General features: G+C 35.8%; 1 protein-coding gene across 4 annotated transcripts in view; it reads right to left on the minus strand.

The window, feature by feature from the left end:
- The window catches only part of PDE1C (phosphodiesterase 1C), a 651,334-nt gene that overhangs the window by 38,985 nt on the left and 594,546 nt on the right, over positions 1-17,803 (minus strand). For all 4 annotated transcript variants that reach the window (XM_003788560.2, XM_023512469.1, XM_003788562.2 and 1 more), the window contains one exon: positions 17,681-17,758. In XM_003788560.2, coding sequence (XP_003788608.1) covers positions 17,681-17,758 — 78 coding nt within the window. The remainder of the gene's footprint in view (positions 1-17,680; positions 17,759-17,803) is intronic.

Raw genomic sequence — 17,803 nt, forward strand, 5'->3', positions numbered from 1 at the left:
TTTCTCTCTCTCAGAATTCTTTCCTCACTCTCAGAAGCTTCCCAAAGACATTTAAAGCAAGATGTGTCCCGGCCAAAATCACTGTGCAGATGGCTGAATCACCTGAATTGTCCACTGGATCCAGAGAGAGGAAGTGGAGAGAGAAGACATGGAGGGAAACTGGACCAAATTAATGGAAACAGACAATGTTGGATCCTCTCACCTGGCAGGCCCAGCCCCAGGTAACCTCAAAGGTCTTGGACAGAATTTAAAATTACAAGAAGCCCATTGTATTACTGCTTCCCATCGGCACTGCGTGCTCTGCAAGTGATCACACCTGGTAGTTAGAAAGTGTTCCCTCCTATGCAGGGCTCCAAAGGGCTGGGTGGACAGTGCTTTTGATGTTAAGAAGATCATCATCCACAGAGATGTTAAAAGGCTTCACAGGACAAGGGACAAGGAAAGTTTCCCATTGAACTCCCATAAGGAGACCATGATACTCTCCTAAAAAAGATTTAGCTAAAGCTAGCCGGGAGATAGGAGAGCCCCTTCTGATGTATGACAGTCCTGGGGTTATGAACGAGAGAGGTTCTGTAGGTTTGTTTTTATGTTGAGTTTGTGTGTGACTTGGAGCAGGTACATTTATCTATTACCTGTAATAGCCTCCATTCGTATATGCGAATCCTATGTCAGTCAGACGTTTGTATCTTGGGGACTTGTTGTAATAGCTTCCATTCATAAGTGTGAGCTGTATGCAAGTTGGATGTTTGTAACTCTGGTGGGGGCGGGGGCTGCCTGTAAAATCCATTCTCAATTTACCAGCAGCCATTAATTCAGGCCACCTGCTTTTCCCTTCTCTTTATTCTGTTGAGTATTTGTTATGTTTATCATCCATCAGTAAGTACCTTCACCCATTTGGGAGAAACATCAGAGAAGAGAAAGGCTCTGACCAATCACTTTACTCTGATACTAACATTGATAAACGTGCCAGTGAAAGAGGGGTGGGAAACAAAAAGTGAAATCGGGCGGTACCTGTGGCTCAAAAGAGTAGGGCGCAGGCCCCATATGCCGGAGGTGGAGGGTTCAAACCCAGCTCCGGCCAAAAACTGCAAAAAAAAAAAAAAAAAGTGAAAACAAGAATTCGAAGCTTTCCATTGGTGCTGATAGTCTGTGCACAAGTTGGTCCACCTGGGAGCTGCAATACAGGACTCCTCCCTGCCATTATCAGCTAGGGGCATAGATAGTGACTTTTTGTAGATGGTTATCACAGTACTAACCACCTTCTTATATGTCCCCAGACCCTTAAACATAAAAAAAAGTCCAAATTTTGTTAGGATGACATAGGTTGAGTTTGATTTTTTTAATAACATACCCTCTTTGTAGAATAAACCAACAGGAAGGAAATTAGGGACAGACAACTGGGGATAGCTGACAAAAACAACTATTAAACCCAGTGAGCTCCAGGTAGTCAGCAAGAGAGTGATGCACGTCCTGTTTCAGAAAGCCTGGCTAGCAGTGTCCCATTGTCATGGACTGCTGGGTTCCAGAGATGGAAAACGTCCAGCAGGGTCTAAATGGAATCCAAAGGCCACTGAAAGGACCCTCATGGATGTGATGGTGGAGCATTCCCTTTGGCTACACAGCTCCCTCCTCCCGCTTTTGAGTTAAGGGGTGAGGTGAAGGAGTAAATAAAACAAGCTGCCTGTTTAAGCTGTGCCTGTGTTCATTGTTGTTTGAACAAACAGCAGTAAAATAACAGAAACGCATGTTTTATAGCTGGGTCTGTGACCAAGAGATCATGCCTGGCCTTCCAAACACAGGCTCTCTTAAAGGAGCTTCTCTGTATGACTCTCTCTGGGCACTTATCCTATGGGCCTACTGCCACAGATATCTGCAGGGTGGTGTTCCAACCCAGACTCCTTGAGAGGAGAGAAAATATCTCTTTTACCTTTTTTTTCTTTTAACATTCTTGCAAGTGCTATAATGCATGGCACATAGCATACGCCCAGTAAATATATTTTAATATATTTAATTGAAAAGAAGTAGATTGAAAAAGCATGAGGTGGATGGGACAGATAAAGTGGGGCAAGAAGGAAGTTTCCTTCCACCGCTTTCCTAATTTTGACATTCAGAGCATGAAATATAAATTAAAATGATAAATATATTGGTTTTACGTTTTATTCAACAGCCAAGTGTGATATGTCAAAACTTTTATATTCCCTATGAAAGAGCCCGATTATGAGTGGCTTTTGGGGGGACTATCTCCAAGAGAAGGGGCACTTGTTCACCCGGGAACTTTGATGTGATCTGTAGATCAGGCCACGTCCTCTCCTCACTCCATGTGCTGTGTTGACTTTGTCATGTTTTGATTGTGTGTATTTGTTTTCAGTATTTAAACTGAACTTGAGCAAGCATCAGTAAGACTACAAAGTATGTGGGACTGAGGACGCCCTGAAGACAAGTCTAAGAGACCACTCTGTGTTGAAGTGAGATCTGTGACTAATTTCAATTTCATTGTTTCCAAGCCGATGCTGGCTTTTTGAAGGCCACAGAAAATAATTAAATCCACCCACTTTTTTGAAAAATGATCGAAAAACTGAAATGGAAACTATCTTGTTTCATCTTAATAATTCAGAAAAATATTCAAGCAAGTGCCATCCTCTTCCCTTCCCCTTAGTCCAAGACTTCTTTCATCTCACAAGATATTGCTATGGTGGCTTTAAAACCTGAAGCACAAACCCATGATGTGTGAAGTCACAGAAATGTATTTACTCAGAGAAATGGGCGAAGGATTTTAAAGATGTGGCCTTATTTATTCTCCCATTCCATGGACCATTCCATGGTTCTCTTGCAGGTAAGTACAGAACTTATAATCATTTGGTTGAAAGGTAAGTGGTTTTGGAATAAGCTGAAAGTTCAAGTTAATGTGACCTGACTATAAAATTGTGTGGACATACTATCAGTCATAATGTTTATTCCTAGATCTTAAATGGACTGTCAATGAGACAGTCCTCATGAGAATCTGTCACTGAGCTTAAAAAAAACATTTTAAACATATATCTTTTTTTTTTTTTTTTCCAGCTTGGGTAACTATCACCTGAACTCAAAGTAAGCTGATTTGGCTGAGGATAGTGCTAGGATTCAACACCAGATTTTCCAGTCCTAAGAGCTCTACTACAGCTGCCTCCCTGTGGAGTCAACTTTCTACAAAAACAACAAAGTGATCCAGGAAGCAAAGGGAGAAGAACAAACATAGTGAAACCAAACCCAATTTTAAAGGCAAGTAGGATTTCTATTAGGCATATGAATGGGTCCTGGGTTTGTTTTTTAATAAGAAGAAAATACTAAAAAACTCATTATTTTAGAGATTGCTATTACGTTTTATCCAGGCATAGATTTTTCTATTTTGGAAGACTATGAAGACGCTTTCTTCTAGCCTCAGACCATACTGGATATGATTATAGTAGGATTATTCTAAATTAATTTCACCACATGTAACATCAATGTTAGCACTGCTAAAACAAAATACTCTCTCATTATTTACGATTCCGGCATAGATTACCTAGATAGTGAAGTCTGTGGGACTATAACTTCCTAAAACCTTGCCTATGTCATCGTCTCATAAAACTTACCCATTTGATCCAAAAACACAGAATAAGAAGAGCACAAAGGATGGTCCTTTCTAGGTTCACCCCAGCCCTTTTTCTTTGTCTTTCCTTTTGGTCCATTGCATCTGTCCCACCACTGAGAATAATGATGGCGTTCAACTTTTTTTCTCTACCCTTGCTAATTTCTTTCTTCTTCTATTTGTTATGTTCTTTGTTTTTAAACTTAAAATACGTGAATAACTGTCTTCTGCCCCACACTGCCCAAGGCATCTCACTGCCATTATGCTATTTTTAAAACCCAGTATATTAATAGCTAAGAATTAAAGGAAGGGATTAATATTCTGCAAATATCCCCAGGGTTTGGCCCACTCTTAGCAGGGAACTCAAAGTCAGGTATCAGCAACTTACAGATGCTCCTGTGGTATCTCAACACCCCTCATTCACAGAGAGGCAGGTGAGGATAGAGTTAACCACCCCTGTCTGCACAAAAGAGTTTTTTGTTGAGGATCGGTCTTTCAATCCGTGAAGCCGAGAAGGGGACTATACTGAAAGCCCTTTGGAACAAATAAGTGGGGCGTGGATTTTTGATCTGAAACATTCTGACTGCTCTTCATATGTTCCTCAATGTTATTAGCTCAAGAAAAGCAATAAAAGGTTCAGAATGAATGAAAGAAAAACAAGCATCTCCTCATGTTCTCACTGTCACTGCAAACCACAGGATAAAAATAGCATGTAATGTAGAGGACTAATACTTAGGAAATGAAAATGTCGTCATTTGGAGAACAGGGAGCCCTTCAGTGGGGGAGTGTTAAGAATAAGCGCAGAAGTGGCAGCTTGAACACTTTCTTGACACTGCATTTTTAACAGCTTTTCTAGCATGTGGGTGTCTAGATAAGAAATGGCATAAACAATGCAGGCAGTCCTAGGTCCTAGCTTTGGCATATATATATTTTTCAAAGGCAACTGTTATTTAAAAAAATAATTTTATCAAGTTTATAGAGTTTCTTTTGACAAATGTTACCTGTGTTTTTCATTGAATATGACAAAATACAATTTTTCTAGAGAAAAATATTTATTTTATGTTTACTAAGAAGTTTTATCTTAAAAATCCTGAACATACGTACTTAGGAGAAAAGAAAAATTGCATTTTCCTTGGAAATTTCAAGATTTTAATCCTCTTGGTCATGCTGGGTTTCTTTAAAAATAAATGGTACATCAAGAGTGTAATGAAATGTCTAGAAGATCGAATGAAACAATGAAAGCTTGTATACCAATAATTGCAAGGGAGAATTTTTTTAAAAGATTAATTTTGTCATTATACTTTGCACAATATACTTTTACTTGATATTTGAACTGTGTAATTATTTGCTAAGAGACTGGGATCTAAGCAGCTATGTAAAAAGCACAAACTGACATTAGTTTTCCTGAGCATAACCCAATATAATTTTTTAAACCCATCAATCTTTTATTGTATTATATATGTGTGTGTGTACACATCATTTGAGTTGTTCTGATACAACTGTAAATTTCAAGAACACAATAATCTACAGGAAGACAATGATAGTTGCACTCACCTTGTTGCTTTATAATCTACCCTGAGGATGTTCATTATTTTCCTCCTTAAAAAGCACAAGGACTATCACTGACCCTAAAACTATACTATGAAAAAATACATTGGTTTCAAATGGATTTTTGTAACCAAAGATCCAACTGTTCAAATTCACTATAACTCATTAATGCTACAACCATGAGTAACCGGCTTTGTACTTCATTATTCCCAAGGATATAAGGGAATGTTTTTTTTTCTTTTTCTTTTTCTTTTTTTTTTTGAGACAGAGCCTCAAGCTTTCCCCCCGGGTAGAGTGTCATGGCATTACAGCTCACAGCAACCTCCAACTCCTGAGCTCAAGCGAGTCTCTTGCCTCCGCCTCCCAAGTAGCTGGGACCACAGGCGCCCGCCACAACGCCCGGCTAGGAATGTCTTTTTTTCCACAGCAAAAAAGAAACAAGGAGGTTTTTCAGGTAAGCTCCATTTGACAACTTCCACCCACATACCATGGATTGACTAATAGACCTCCCCTAAATCCATCCAAAGAGCAATTATGTTGGGTTTCAACACAGCTGAAATCACAGTACCTCTTATTTTGGGGTCAACTTACAAGGCAGCTTCCAAATTAACTAGAAAAGGACATTGAAGTATATGAATCAAAATATTTAATCAACAGAACTTTAAGAGTTTTGTTTCAGATATTTGTTTCAACCAGATATGTGAGAATAACAGGGATCTCAAGATAATAATACTGGAAAAATATTATTGGAATTCCCCTCCCCATTTATTGACTTCACTGTTCGCCCTTGACATGGTCATTAGAGTGGCGAATTTAGGCACTTGTCAAACTACCTAAATAAACAAGATTTTGAAATGCTTTAAAAACACCAAATATTTCACATCTCTTTGTGCTAAGTCACAGCTTTTACTTTCAGTTGAATTTCATGTGTTAAATGGAGTTTTATTAATTATAAATATGTTAAATAAATGGAGTTTTCATGGACAATGGCTTAGAGAAATAGATACTAGTCATGTGTTGTTATGCTGACATATCTTAACTGGGGCCTGGAGAACTTTAGATGTTTGGCCCTCTACACTCATGGAAAATAACCTACAAGGATGAAGAATTCTCATGTGGAGGGCAATTTCTTCCTTAGACAAATAACCCTACTTTTTGTCAATACACACACAGAAGGCTACAACAGGACCTTTAAGAACAAGAGAAATAATATTATCCTCTGAGATTAATCTCAAAGGATGGGATTAATTATCCATAGAAACTGCCTCAAGTCAGCAGATGTTGACTTCAAAGGTATGACCAATAGTAAGGTATACTACAAATCATTTCTAAAAACAGTTACATGTCAAAGTTACAAAGGCTTAATTTTTGATGTAATTAGAAAAGATTCAAGGTTATTGCTATGGCAGCACTGTCTTGGATATGAGAGAAAAGGATAGGGTAACAGCTAGCATTCCCAGAAATGTTTGTGATTGTTGGCCTAATTTATGTATCAATAGATCTGGACACACCTTTGAGGCCTTGTAAATATTGTTGTAAAAATCTGGTAGACTAAGGTGAACAGAAGATAATGGGTATACAAAAGTTCGAGAATGTCTGCCTAAAGGACAACAAAGTTTCATCAAGATTAAGGTGCAGAAAAGCAATCAAACATGACTGAAAGTGAATTGGAATAATAGCTGACTCCAAGATATCAAAATAATTTATGTGATAACTGATGCTAAATGTGTGGGTGATGAAAAGACTAGACAAAGGGGCACCACAGAGAGGTGCTTCTTGAATACAAGGTAAACCCTATCTACTCCTCTTGGCCAATGATAGACACAGATCCCAGGATATTCTTCTTTAAGGTCATAAATCATTAACTACCTCTCCTTAATACTCAATTTGCCCAGCAACTTTCTGATATGATTCAACTTCCTAAGTAGGTTTTCCTTTAGAAGGAAGAAACCACCAACTGACTAGTGCTAAGCAATTCAGTGCACATGAGGTATATGCTGTATTTCACCTTGTACATAAGTAAATTGGCAGTAAAAACTATGCATTGGTCACAATATTGACTTTAGTGTCAACAAATCCTCTGTAGCACATTCAGCTCTTCCTTCACTGTCAAAGTGAAAGTCCTTATTCTGCCAGTACATAGAGCCCTTCTTGCTAATAAGCAAACTTCTCGATCTAATCAACACATAGCACCCTAAGCTCCCAGATGAAGGAATTGCATGTTTCTGAGAAGAGGTGTTCTTACACACAGAACAAAATGATGAATCACAAAGTGGATTTCACTTACAAATTCCTATGGCAAAAATTCTCAAGATGCCAAACCTCTTCTCTTACTAAATTCTCTTAATGTGTTGCTTATGCAACATAAGTTGGGATAGAAGTTTGAACTAAAATGGCCACTAAAACCATCATCCTCTGATGAAAATCATATTGACAATTCCTTAGAACAAAATCAATCTTTCAGAAATTGTGAAAAATATTAAATGAATGCAGATGCTCTGTATAGTCTTCCACATTTAGGGTGTCTAATTCAACTATGAGCATGCTGAAGATGAGTAAGCATATTTAAGTAGTGTTATGGCTCTCCATAGACCAATGCATTGCCAGCGTCAACTACAAGAGATAACCAGAGTCCTGTGGAAAGAAGTAGCAGAAATTGGAAGAGTGAGGAAATAAAAAGAGGCATCAACTACAAGAAAGGTTTTGAGGGATTGAAACATAAGGCTGTTATTTATTCTGGTGTACAAGTATAAAGACAGCCCAAAACTATTGTCCTTAGTAGGAATGGAAAGATTTTTGGAAGAAAGAATAGATCAGTATGATTCCCTGAGATGAGAAGACTTGAACATAAATGTTTTTGCACATATGAAAATTGATAACAGCCTAAGTGAACCAGTCAATGCATACCTCCTGAATGATGGTAACAGCAGCACATTCACTGTCTCCAACTCTGCCCATGAACCTAAGACAAAAATGATCTCCGTGGCAAAGGCACACATGCGCCTCAGGTCTACCCAGAGCCTCCTGTTTAAGTGTTTCCTCCCTAGATTTGCAGAGCAGGGCACACCTCTATGTTTGTAAAGGCCTCATCTCTCTTTACCCACCAGATTCACTGCAGAGCAGGTGATAATGCCCTATGCTTTAGGTAAATAACACAGTTTTTTCAAAATATCAATGAACATTATAAATCTTAAGTACAACGCAAATGTTCAGATATATACTTTTACCATTTTTATTAATAAAATTTATTAAATTTAAAAGATATCTAACAAACTCTGAGTTGTCTGTTGCAAATTTATTTACATATTCCATACCAAACTAATTTGCGGGAATAATCCATAAAGAAAACAAGACAAAAGCATTCATATCTTCAGGTCACCCTGGAGAGCCCTGTAGCAAGTCAAGACCATGAGACATCAGCCTTGTGAAGAATCACGTCATAGGCATATTCCTCTAACGTACACAACAAACCTTTGGTCAGAACTAGTTGCTTCATGCAAACTAACAAGAATATTGGCTCCACTGCCTCCTCCAGTTTTATTGTATTGAGATTCTAAAGAGGAGAACATGAACGTCTTAAGAAATGCTTCTTGCGGCCCTAAGAAATAACATTTACTCAAAGAGGGAAGGAGCTGACCATTCTGTCATGACAGCCATGACACAGTTCTGTGTCAGCTTCACAGTTCTGTGAATACAGAGCTAAGAAGTTACTATGTGAATATAATACACAGGCATAACACAGAAGAGGAGAAGATGGTGTTATACCTCTAATATTATATCCACAGAATAATTTTATTTTGTTTTAACTCAGTATGGTTTTACATCTGGCTTTTAATTTTCATTTCCCTAATGATATCAAAGATCTGTCAAGGATCTTTTAATGCACTTATTTGCTAGTGATGTATGTCCCTTGCTTATTTGCTAGTTCTGTATCTTGTGAAATTTTTATTCAAATTTATTGAATGTTTTTAATTGGATTGTTTTCTTATTACTGAATATTGAAAATTCTTTATATAATCGGGACATAAATCCTTTAACAGATGTATGCTTTGCAAATATTGTCCTAATCTGTGAATTGGCCTTTTAGTCTCCTAATAGGGGCCCTTAAAGAATACAGTTATAAAATTTTATAAAATTAAAATTTACCAAATTTTTAATTTTGATAAAGTATAATTTATCAACTGTTTTTAGATTTGTACTTTTCGTGTCATAAAGTACATAAGAAATCTTTCCTTAACCCAAGCTATATTTTCATAGCTATAAGTTTATTTTTTCCCTTTTTAAAAAAATTAAATCATAATTGTATATGTTGAAGCATTTATGGGGTACAATGTGCTGATTTTATATACACTTTGGAATCCTTATATGAAACTGGTTAACATAGCCTTCACCTCACTTACTTAATTATTGTGTTAAGACACTGATACTCTACACTTAATAGATTTGACATGTACCCTTGCAATATGCACCATAAGTGTGGTTCCATTGTTTACCCTCTCTCCATCCACCCTCTCCCCTCCCCTCCCTTCCCCTTCCCTCCTTTTTCTTGGGCTATAGTTGAGTTTTATCTTACATATGAAAGTGTGGGTGATTATAAATTGGTTTCATAATAGTACTGAGTACACTGGATACTTTTTCTTCCATTCTTGAGATACTTTACTAAGAAGAATATGTTCCAGCTCCATCCATGTAAACATAAAAGAGGTAAAGTCTCCATATTTTCTAAGGCTGCATAATATTTTACATTTATGTTTATAACCCATTTTGAGATATATTTGTATATGATATGATATGATAGTTAGAAATTCCTTACTTTGCACATGGTATATTCAATTGCTCCATCACTGTTTGTTGATGACTATTATTTTCTCATGGAATTTCTTTTGTCTTTCATCAAAAATGAGTTGCTCATACAAATGTAGATCTATGTTCAGACTCTTTATTCTATTCCACTGACCTATTTTTGTCTCTGTTGATACTAATATCATGCTGCCTTGATTATGGTAGCTTTATAATAAGTTTTGTCATCAGGCCTAATGTGTAGTCCTCTGACTTTTTACTTATTTTTCAAACTTGCTTTGTCTACTCTGGATACATTTTATTTCCATATAAATTTTAGGATCTCCTTGTCAATTTCTACCAGAAAAGCATCTAGGATATTAATTAGGAATACATTGAATCTATAGATCAAACTAGAGAACCAACATTTCAACTATCTAGGGAAAATCCCCAAATATTTGGAAATTAAATAATTACATTTCTAAATAGGCCTTAGGCCAATGTAGAAATCAAAGTGGAAATTAGAAAGAATTTTGAAATGAATGTGAATATAAATGCAACATATCAGAACTTTTGTCATGATGGTAAATCAGTACTTGGGGAAACTTATAGCACTAAATGCCTATATTAAAAAAGAAAAAAAAATCTCAAGTCAATATCTTTAACTTTCACCTTAAGAAACTAGAAAAATAAGATAAACTGAACCCAATAGCAAGCAGGAGAAAGGAAATAAAAGCAGATATCAAAGAAATAGAAAACAGAAAAATAATAGTAAATATCAATGATGATGATTACTAAAATGTATTAACTTCTAGCCAGAGGGAGCAAGAAAAAAGAAAGAAAGAAAAAACACAAATGACAAATATCAAGAAATGAAAGTACCATTATAAATTTTAAAGATGTTAAAAGAACATTAAAATAACAAAAACATCCTTTGAATTAAATTCCACTGTGTTCTGCGAATATTCTTTATTTAACTTGAATTCTTTTGAATTTATTGGGGCTTATTTTTTGTTGCAGAATACAGTCTATCTTCATAAATGCTCTGTGTGCACTGACAAAGGATTTGCATTGTCCTACAGTTGATTGTTCTAGGAATGCCAATTATGTCAAGTTGATTGATAGTGTTATACAAATCTTCTTTTCCTTGATGATTTTATATCTACTTATTCTATTGATTACTGCAAAGGAGATATTAATGCCTCTAAATAATTAGTAGATTAAAAATGTTTTTGTAGTTCACTTTGCATATTTTGGCATAAAGAATTACTATATTCTTTTAATAAATGGACAACTATCATTATGAAATGAACTTCTTTATTCCTGAAATTTCTTCATTCCTATCTTTGCTCTGATATCTACTTTGTCAGATATTGACATAGCCAATCAAACCTTCCTTTGATTAGAAAGATGGTATACTCACTTACCTCTTCTTACTTTTGTACTATTTGTGTCCTTTTATATAAAGGCAGAACATACTTGCTCACAATTGCTGAAGTTTTTAATTGCAGTTTTTAGGCCATTTACATTTAATGTGATAACTAATATCTTAGTTTTAAGTGTATGATCCTCTTATTTGTTTTCTATTTCTCTCATCTGCTCTTTGTTTCCTTCTTACTCTTTTATACCTTCTTTTGGATTATTTTTATGATTTCATTTTATCTCTCATTGACTAATTAGCTATATATCTTTGCTATTTTAGCGATAAAGTTCTTTTTTATTCTAGTGACCACTGGTTTGGAGCAATTTGTTCACAATGTGATTTGGTGTAATTTTTTATATTTCCTGGGCTTGGACTTTAATTGTGCTTCTTGAGTCTGTGGACTTATAGTTTTCTTCATTTGGGAAATTGAAGCTACTACATCTTTAAATTTCTTTAGAGTTTATAGTATATGCTCTTAGTTTATCTCAGTCTACCTTCAAACGATAGTATATCAAAACCTAATGTATAATATATTAGAACCTTACAATAATATACTCTCATTTCTCCCCTCTTATGTCACCTTAGTCACAAATTTTATCTTTATATATGGTATAAATCTAACAAAATAGTAATATTGTTTTGCTCAACTAGTCAATTATCTTTTAAAAAATTAAATAATAAGACAAAATCAGGTATATTTATCCACCTTATTATCATTTTTAATGCTGTTCATTTCTTTGCGTAGTTCCAAATTTTCATTTGGTATAGTAATACTTCTGTCCTTCCTTAACATTTCTTGCAAGTGGGTGTGGTCTACTGGTGATGAATTCAGTTTTTGTATGTCTAATAAAAACATATTTATTTCAACCTGGTTCCCAGAAAATATTTTGGCTGGATATAGAATTCTTGGCTTTCAGTACTTTAATGATCCTGCTCCACTGTCTTTTCTCCTCTCTTATATTGGTTCTGACAAGAAGTCTACTTGAATTGGTTCTGACGAGAAATCTACTGCCTTCCTTATCTTTGTTCATGTATAATATGTGTGGATATTCTGACTGTTTTTTAAAATTTTCTCTTCATCACTGGTTTGTAGCAACTTGAATACAATATGCTTTGGTGTAATTTTCTTTATATTTCCTTTGCTTGGGCTTTATTGCATTGAATGTGTGGGCTTATAGTTTTCATCATTTGGCAAAATTATAACCATTTCATCTTTAAATATTTTTCTTTGCTCCCCTCTTTTTCCTCTACTTTAGGATTCCATATACACATATGTTAGACTACTTGAAGGTATCTTACAAGTATCCACTGATGGTCTTTACAATAATTTGTATTGTATTCTTTACTATGTTTTTTTTTTTTTTTCAGTTTTTGGCTGGGGCTGGGTTTGAACCTGCCACCTCCGCCCTACTCCTTCAAGCCACAGACGCCACCCCTCTTTATTATGCTTTTATTCTTTTTTTTGAGTTTCATTTTGGATATTTTCTATTGCTAATCTTTTCACTATTCTTTTTTCTCTATAATGTCTCCTCCCATCCAGTGTATTTACCATTAATCCCACCCAATGTTATTCTATTAACACCACCCAGTGTATTTTTCATTTTCATGTCAGACATTGTAGTTTTCAAATTTAGAAGTTTGATTTGGGGCTTTTTTTATATCTTCCATATTATTTCTTAACTTCTGAACATATGGACTATAGTTCTAAGAACTGCTTTAATGCTTTTGTCTGCTAATTCTAACATCTATTTTAGTTCTGGGTTGGTTTCAATTCATTGGGTTTTTCCCCTTTATCACAGATAGTGTTTTCTAACTGCTTTGCATGCCCACTAACTTTTGATTGGATGCCAAACATTGTGAATTTTACCTTTTTGGGTACTGGATATTTCTGTATTCCTATATATATATATATATCCTCGAGCTTTATTCTGAGATGCAGTTACTTGGAAACACTTTTATTCTTTTATGTGTCACTTTTAAAATTTGTTAGGTAAGACTAGAACAGCATTTAGCCTATAGCTAATTATTCCCCATTACTAAAGCAAGACAATTATGAATATTTTATGTAATTTCCTTCAAATAATGAGAGATTCGAATCTGACTAGATTGAATCTAGTGCCTGGAACAGGCACTTTTCCATGCTCTGCATGAACACCAGGATTGATCCCTCTCATCTGCTTGGATGGTTCTTTCCTGGCTCAGGTAGTTTCCTCACTGCATGAGTATTTCAGTATAGTAGTCCCTCTTTACCTGCAGGGGATATGTTCCACAACTCCCAGTGGATGCCTAAAACCACAGGTAGTACTGAGCCCTATATATATACACAAATTCTTTTTCTTCACAATTTCATTGATAGAAGTTTCATTCTTAACCATAGATCTTAGAAGTTCAGTATATAATATTTTTTCTTTAAGAACTTCCCTCTTTTCACTGAAATGAAGCACTTCATGACTTCTCTTCAGCATACTGTATCTGAATTGCTGGTATTACTACTTTTGTGCTTTGGTGCCATTATTAAGTAACATAAGGGTTACTTAAACCCAAGCACTGCAATACCTTAACAGTCAATCTAATAATAGCTACAACTACTAAGTGACTAACAGTGAGGTAATATACAGCATGGACACTGGGCAAAAAGATGATTCATGTCCTAGGCAGGACAGAACAGGACAGCATGAGATTTCATCATTCCCTCAGAAGAGTGTGCAATTTTAAACTTATATATTGTTTATTTCTGGAATTTCCCATTTAATTATTTTAGGACTATAGGTGTTTGCAAGTAACTAAAAACACAGCAAAACCACTAATAAGGGGGGACTACTGTCCTCTGATGAATACTTTTCAGACCCCTTTAGTTCTATTTCTCTAGAGCCCTCTTTTCTCTAGCACTTTATTCTGCAAACTGTAGCCATCTTGGTCTTCTTGGATTCTTATTCAACTTCTCATTCCAAAGAGTCAACCAGATATGCCTATGTCCCTCTTCTCTATGCTGACTGGAAGTCCTCTCTAGGCAGTAAGCTGAGGCAATGGAAGGGTTCTCCTCATTTACTTCCTGTTTCTCAGAGTTCACTGTCCTCCCTTTCCTTATGTCTAGTGTTTGGAAAACCACTCTTCGTCAAACACTGTCAGAGTTTTTAATGATTGTTTCAGGTGGAAGGGTAAATCTAGTTCTTGTTACTTCTCTTTGGCAGAAGCAGACATTGTTTACCATTTCTACTCTTCACAAGTTTTTAAATTTCATGCAACATCAATACTCTAATTCCCAGAATATTTAATGAACGGAAACTCCTACAGAACTCCCTCCCTGGGATTTGGCTAATAACCAACCATGCAGGGCCTAATCTTAATCAATTGTTTGAGAGACATAAAGGTGGTTATCTCCTACATCTAATAACATGGTCAAGTTTGTATTTCTGGGTAACTGTAATAAATTGTGGCAAATCCAATGGCTCTGCTATTACAAACATGGCTAAAAATGAACTGAAAAGAATTCATTTACATGGTACTCCCAAATCTACCCCAATTCCAGCAGAAAAGTTTAGGCACCAGGAGAGAATCTTGGCTCAGAGACTTAAGACTTTTTATCTTAGTACATTTCTCCCTAGGGATAAGTAAGGTACATTCAAACAACATCCATTCTTTGAAGTCAGTTAGAAAATTAGTGCTACAGGGTATTGAATAGTACCTAAGTAGCCTTATAGAGATAATGTACAACTGCAATGTGTTCATTATGCCAGGATGTAATTTACCCTTTCAGAACATGCTACTTCCCCCTGTGTATGCCACAGTTTACAGGAATAACCAATTGAGGCACAGTTTCCATTGTGTTTCTCTCTGAGTACTTATAGTGCTACAACTATAAACCATAGTGCGTTAGATCACAGTGGGCATGAATTGTACCTGGGATATTCCCTCTCAAAAATTAGAGAGAACTGGTCACCAAAGGTTTCCAAGGATTGGAGTGGGGGTGGGGACATTAGAAATAGTTAAATTAATTCCCTCTGGTCATCAGATATAATGGGATACAAAAAAAGAAATGGTTATAATGTATCTGGGTATTTCTGCATGTTGCAAAAATATCAATATATCTACTAATATACATATTCCCTTTTCTTAAGTTTCTAAAGAAATTAGCTTTGATGATCAAAAAGCAAGAGATAAGTGCACCTGATTAAATCTTCTCCACTGTATGTCACCAAGAATTAGCTTTAGTCTTAATAAAAGTTTTAGACTAAAATAGTGCAAATGACTGAAGCCCAATGTCCTAAGTTCTATTGATACCAAAGTAGTGATGATGACTGATGTTATATCCGTCCATCAGAGAAACTAAAATGCAGATTTTTCATGCTTATGTTTGTATACAAACTTGCAATTATGTGGGCACACCAGGCACCTTGTGAAGCAATGGAAGGTAAGGATTATGGAGGAAAAGAGGAATAGACATCAGAGAATGCTTCTCCTTTATTAATTACCGTCTGATTACTGCCTTGTGAGATCAAGAACCTTGTCCATTAAACAATCAAACTTTACACTTATTGGTATAACAGAACATAGAATTTATTTTATCATTTTCCAAAAAAAAAAAAACCTACCCCTATTAAATCCCTATTAAATTCTTTTAAATCCTTGGGAGTAATTTAGTTAAAAGGGGCATAGTTAAAATGAAAGGGCTTTTATGAAGGTGATAACACCCACATGACAACACTATAGCAGATGTTCATGCCACCATATGAAAATGCAACAAGATTCAAAATCACATATTAAAAATTTTTGACTTGATTGACTTATCCTTGGATTTTTATGCCACAGGAATTCAAATCAGAGAGCAATGGACCAGTTCCTGGAGGAAGGATGCAGCATGTGACCTGGAGCTGGGTTTATAGCTGATACTTTTCTTCCACTCTACATTTTCTGCCTTGAATTGCCTTGACTTGGATTTAATAAAGTCTGGCAAAGAGACTCTGGTATTTGAACAAACCTTACCCATAACAGAGTCTGGCTGAGAGACTGTCATTCTGAATTCTATTTTATTTCTGTGTAATTCAGTTTGTAGTCACAATATTCAAGGACAGCATGCTCATTGGGTAAGAGATTACCATTTGCGTAAGCAAGCTGGTGAAAAATTACAGGTATATGTTCCCTAGGTATTGTGTGACAAGACATCTGGAGTGAATTACTGGAATTCTCTTTTAAAAGGAAAGGTTTGAGAATTGATTTCATGTGTGCAAGTAAAGACAGAATGTCATAATGGCTCATGGCTGAAAGCCAAAGGGGCTGCTTCTCTTTTAATAGATGTGTGAAGAGTTATGTTCAAATTTCTTCTTACTCTTCAACCTGATTACCCAGCGTCTGTTCTTCTAGGGACATATGATTCAAATAGAGCCTGGGATTCTAACAAAAACCGCTCGCTGGAAACTTTCATAGTTAGCTTAATATCATGTCCATGCATGAAGGAATAATAAGGAATGAGCCCACGTTACAGATGAAACAATGAGGTTTATAGAAAAGGAAAGGGCAGCCTTCTCAATCTAAGAGTTCAAAGTTTGGAAGGTAATAAATTTGGAAGGTAAATTTGAACATTTATTTTTTTAAAGAGTGGAATATTGTTCATGAAAAGGAAAAGCAAGGGTAGCGCCTATGGCTCAAAGAATAGGGCGCCAGCCCCATATGGGGGAGGTGGTGGGTTCAAACCCAGCCCCGGCCAAAAACTACAAAAAAAAAGAAAAAGCAAAACTCATGAAGCACATTACAGTGTAGGTTTTCTTCTAACTTTGGTTTTTGACTGTCACTACCCTTAGGACTTGTTCTTATTGGCCAAACTGTACTCTGCAACCATATATATTTCCTCCCAACATAACGCTGAAGATTATTGCTTCTGCTTTTGTTTTAACCAAAAGTGGTAACTCGTGCAAGGTAAAAGATGTGAACACTGAAAACACAGAACAGTTCTATTTATGCTGCACAATTCACAATCAAAGCCTCCTAAATGCATTAGCAGTACGTGTTACTCCATTCCAGCTGTCAAATCAGCAAGTTGAGAATGAACTTTTTAGGGAATTTAAGATGAAAAAATGGTAAGTGAGAAGAGAAAGAGTGCAGAAAGCATTTGTGATGGAGAAAGTATGATCAAGGGGAAGAGATAAAAAATCATTTATCAATTATTGAAAAAAGGGTAATAGTACTCTTTAAATATAGCAGTTCTTTTTCAGGGTATAATATAAGAATATATTAACAACTGCTATTTCAATTTTAGGTATGACTCTAACAAGCTTGCACTAAACTGCACATTTCACGGAAAAATATAATGAGAATGATACTCTTACCATCTGCTTTCTTTGAATCATTTCCGACGTTAGAGTGATCCTTCTTGTCTGTCTTATTTTTACCATCTTTCAAGTCACCTGAAAGTAATAAACATGACAAACAATGAATGTATACAGCTGGGG

The sequence above is a fragment of the Otolemur garnettii genome, unplaced genomic scaffold, assembly GCF_000181295.1.
Source record: "Otolemur garnettii isolate 467f Iridium unplaced genomic scaffold, OtoGar3 scaffold00028, whole genome shotgun sequence".
NCBI classification, from domain to species: Eukaryota; Metazoa; Chordata; class Mammalia; order Primates; family Galagidae; genus Otolemur; species Otolemur garnettii.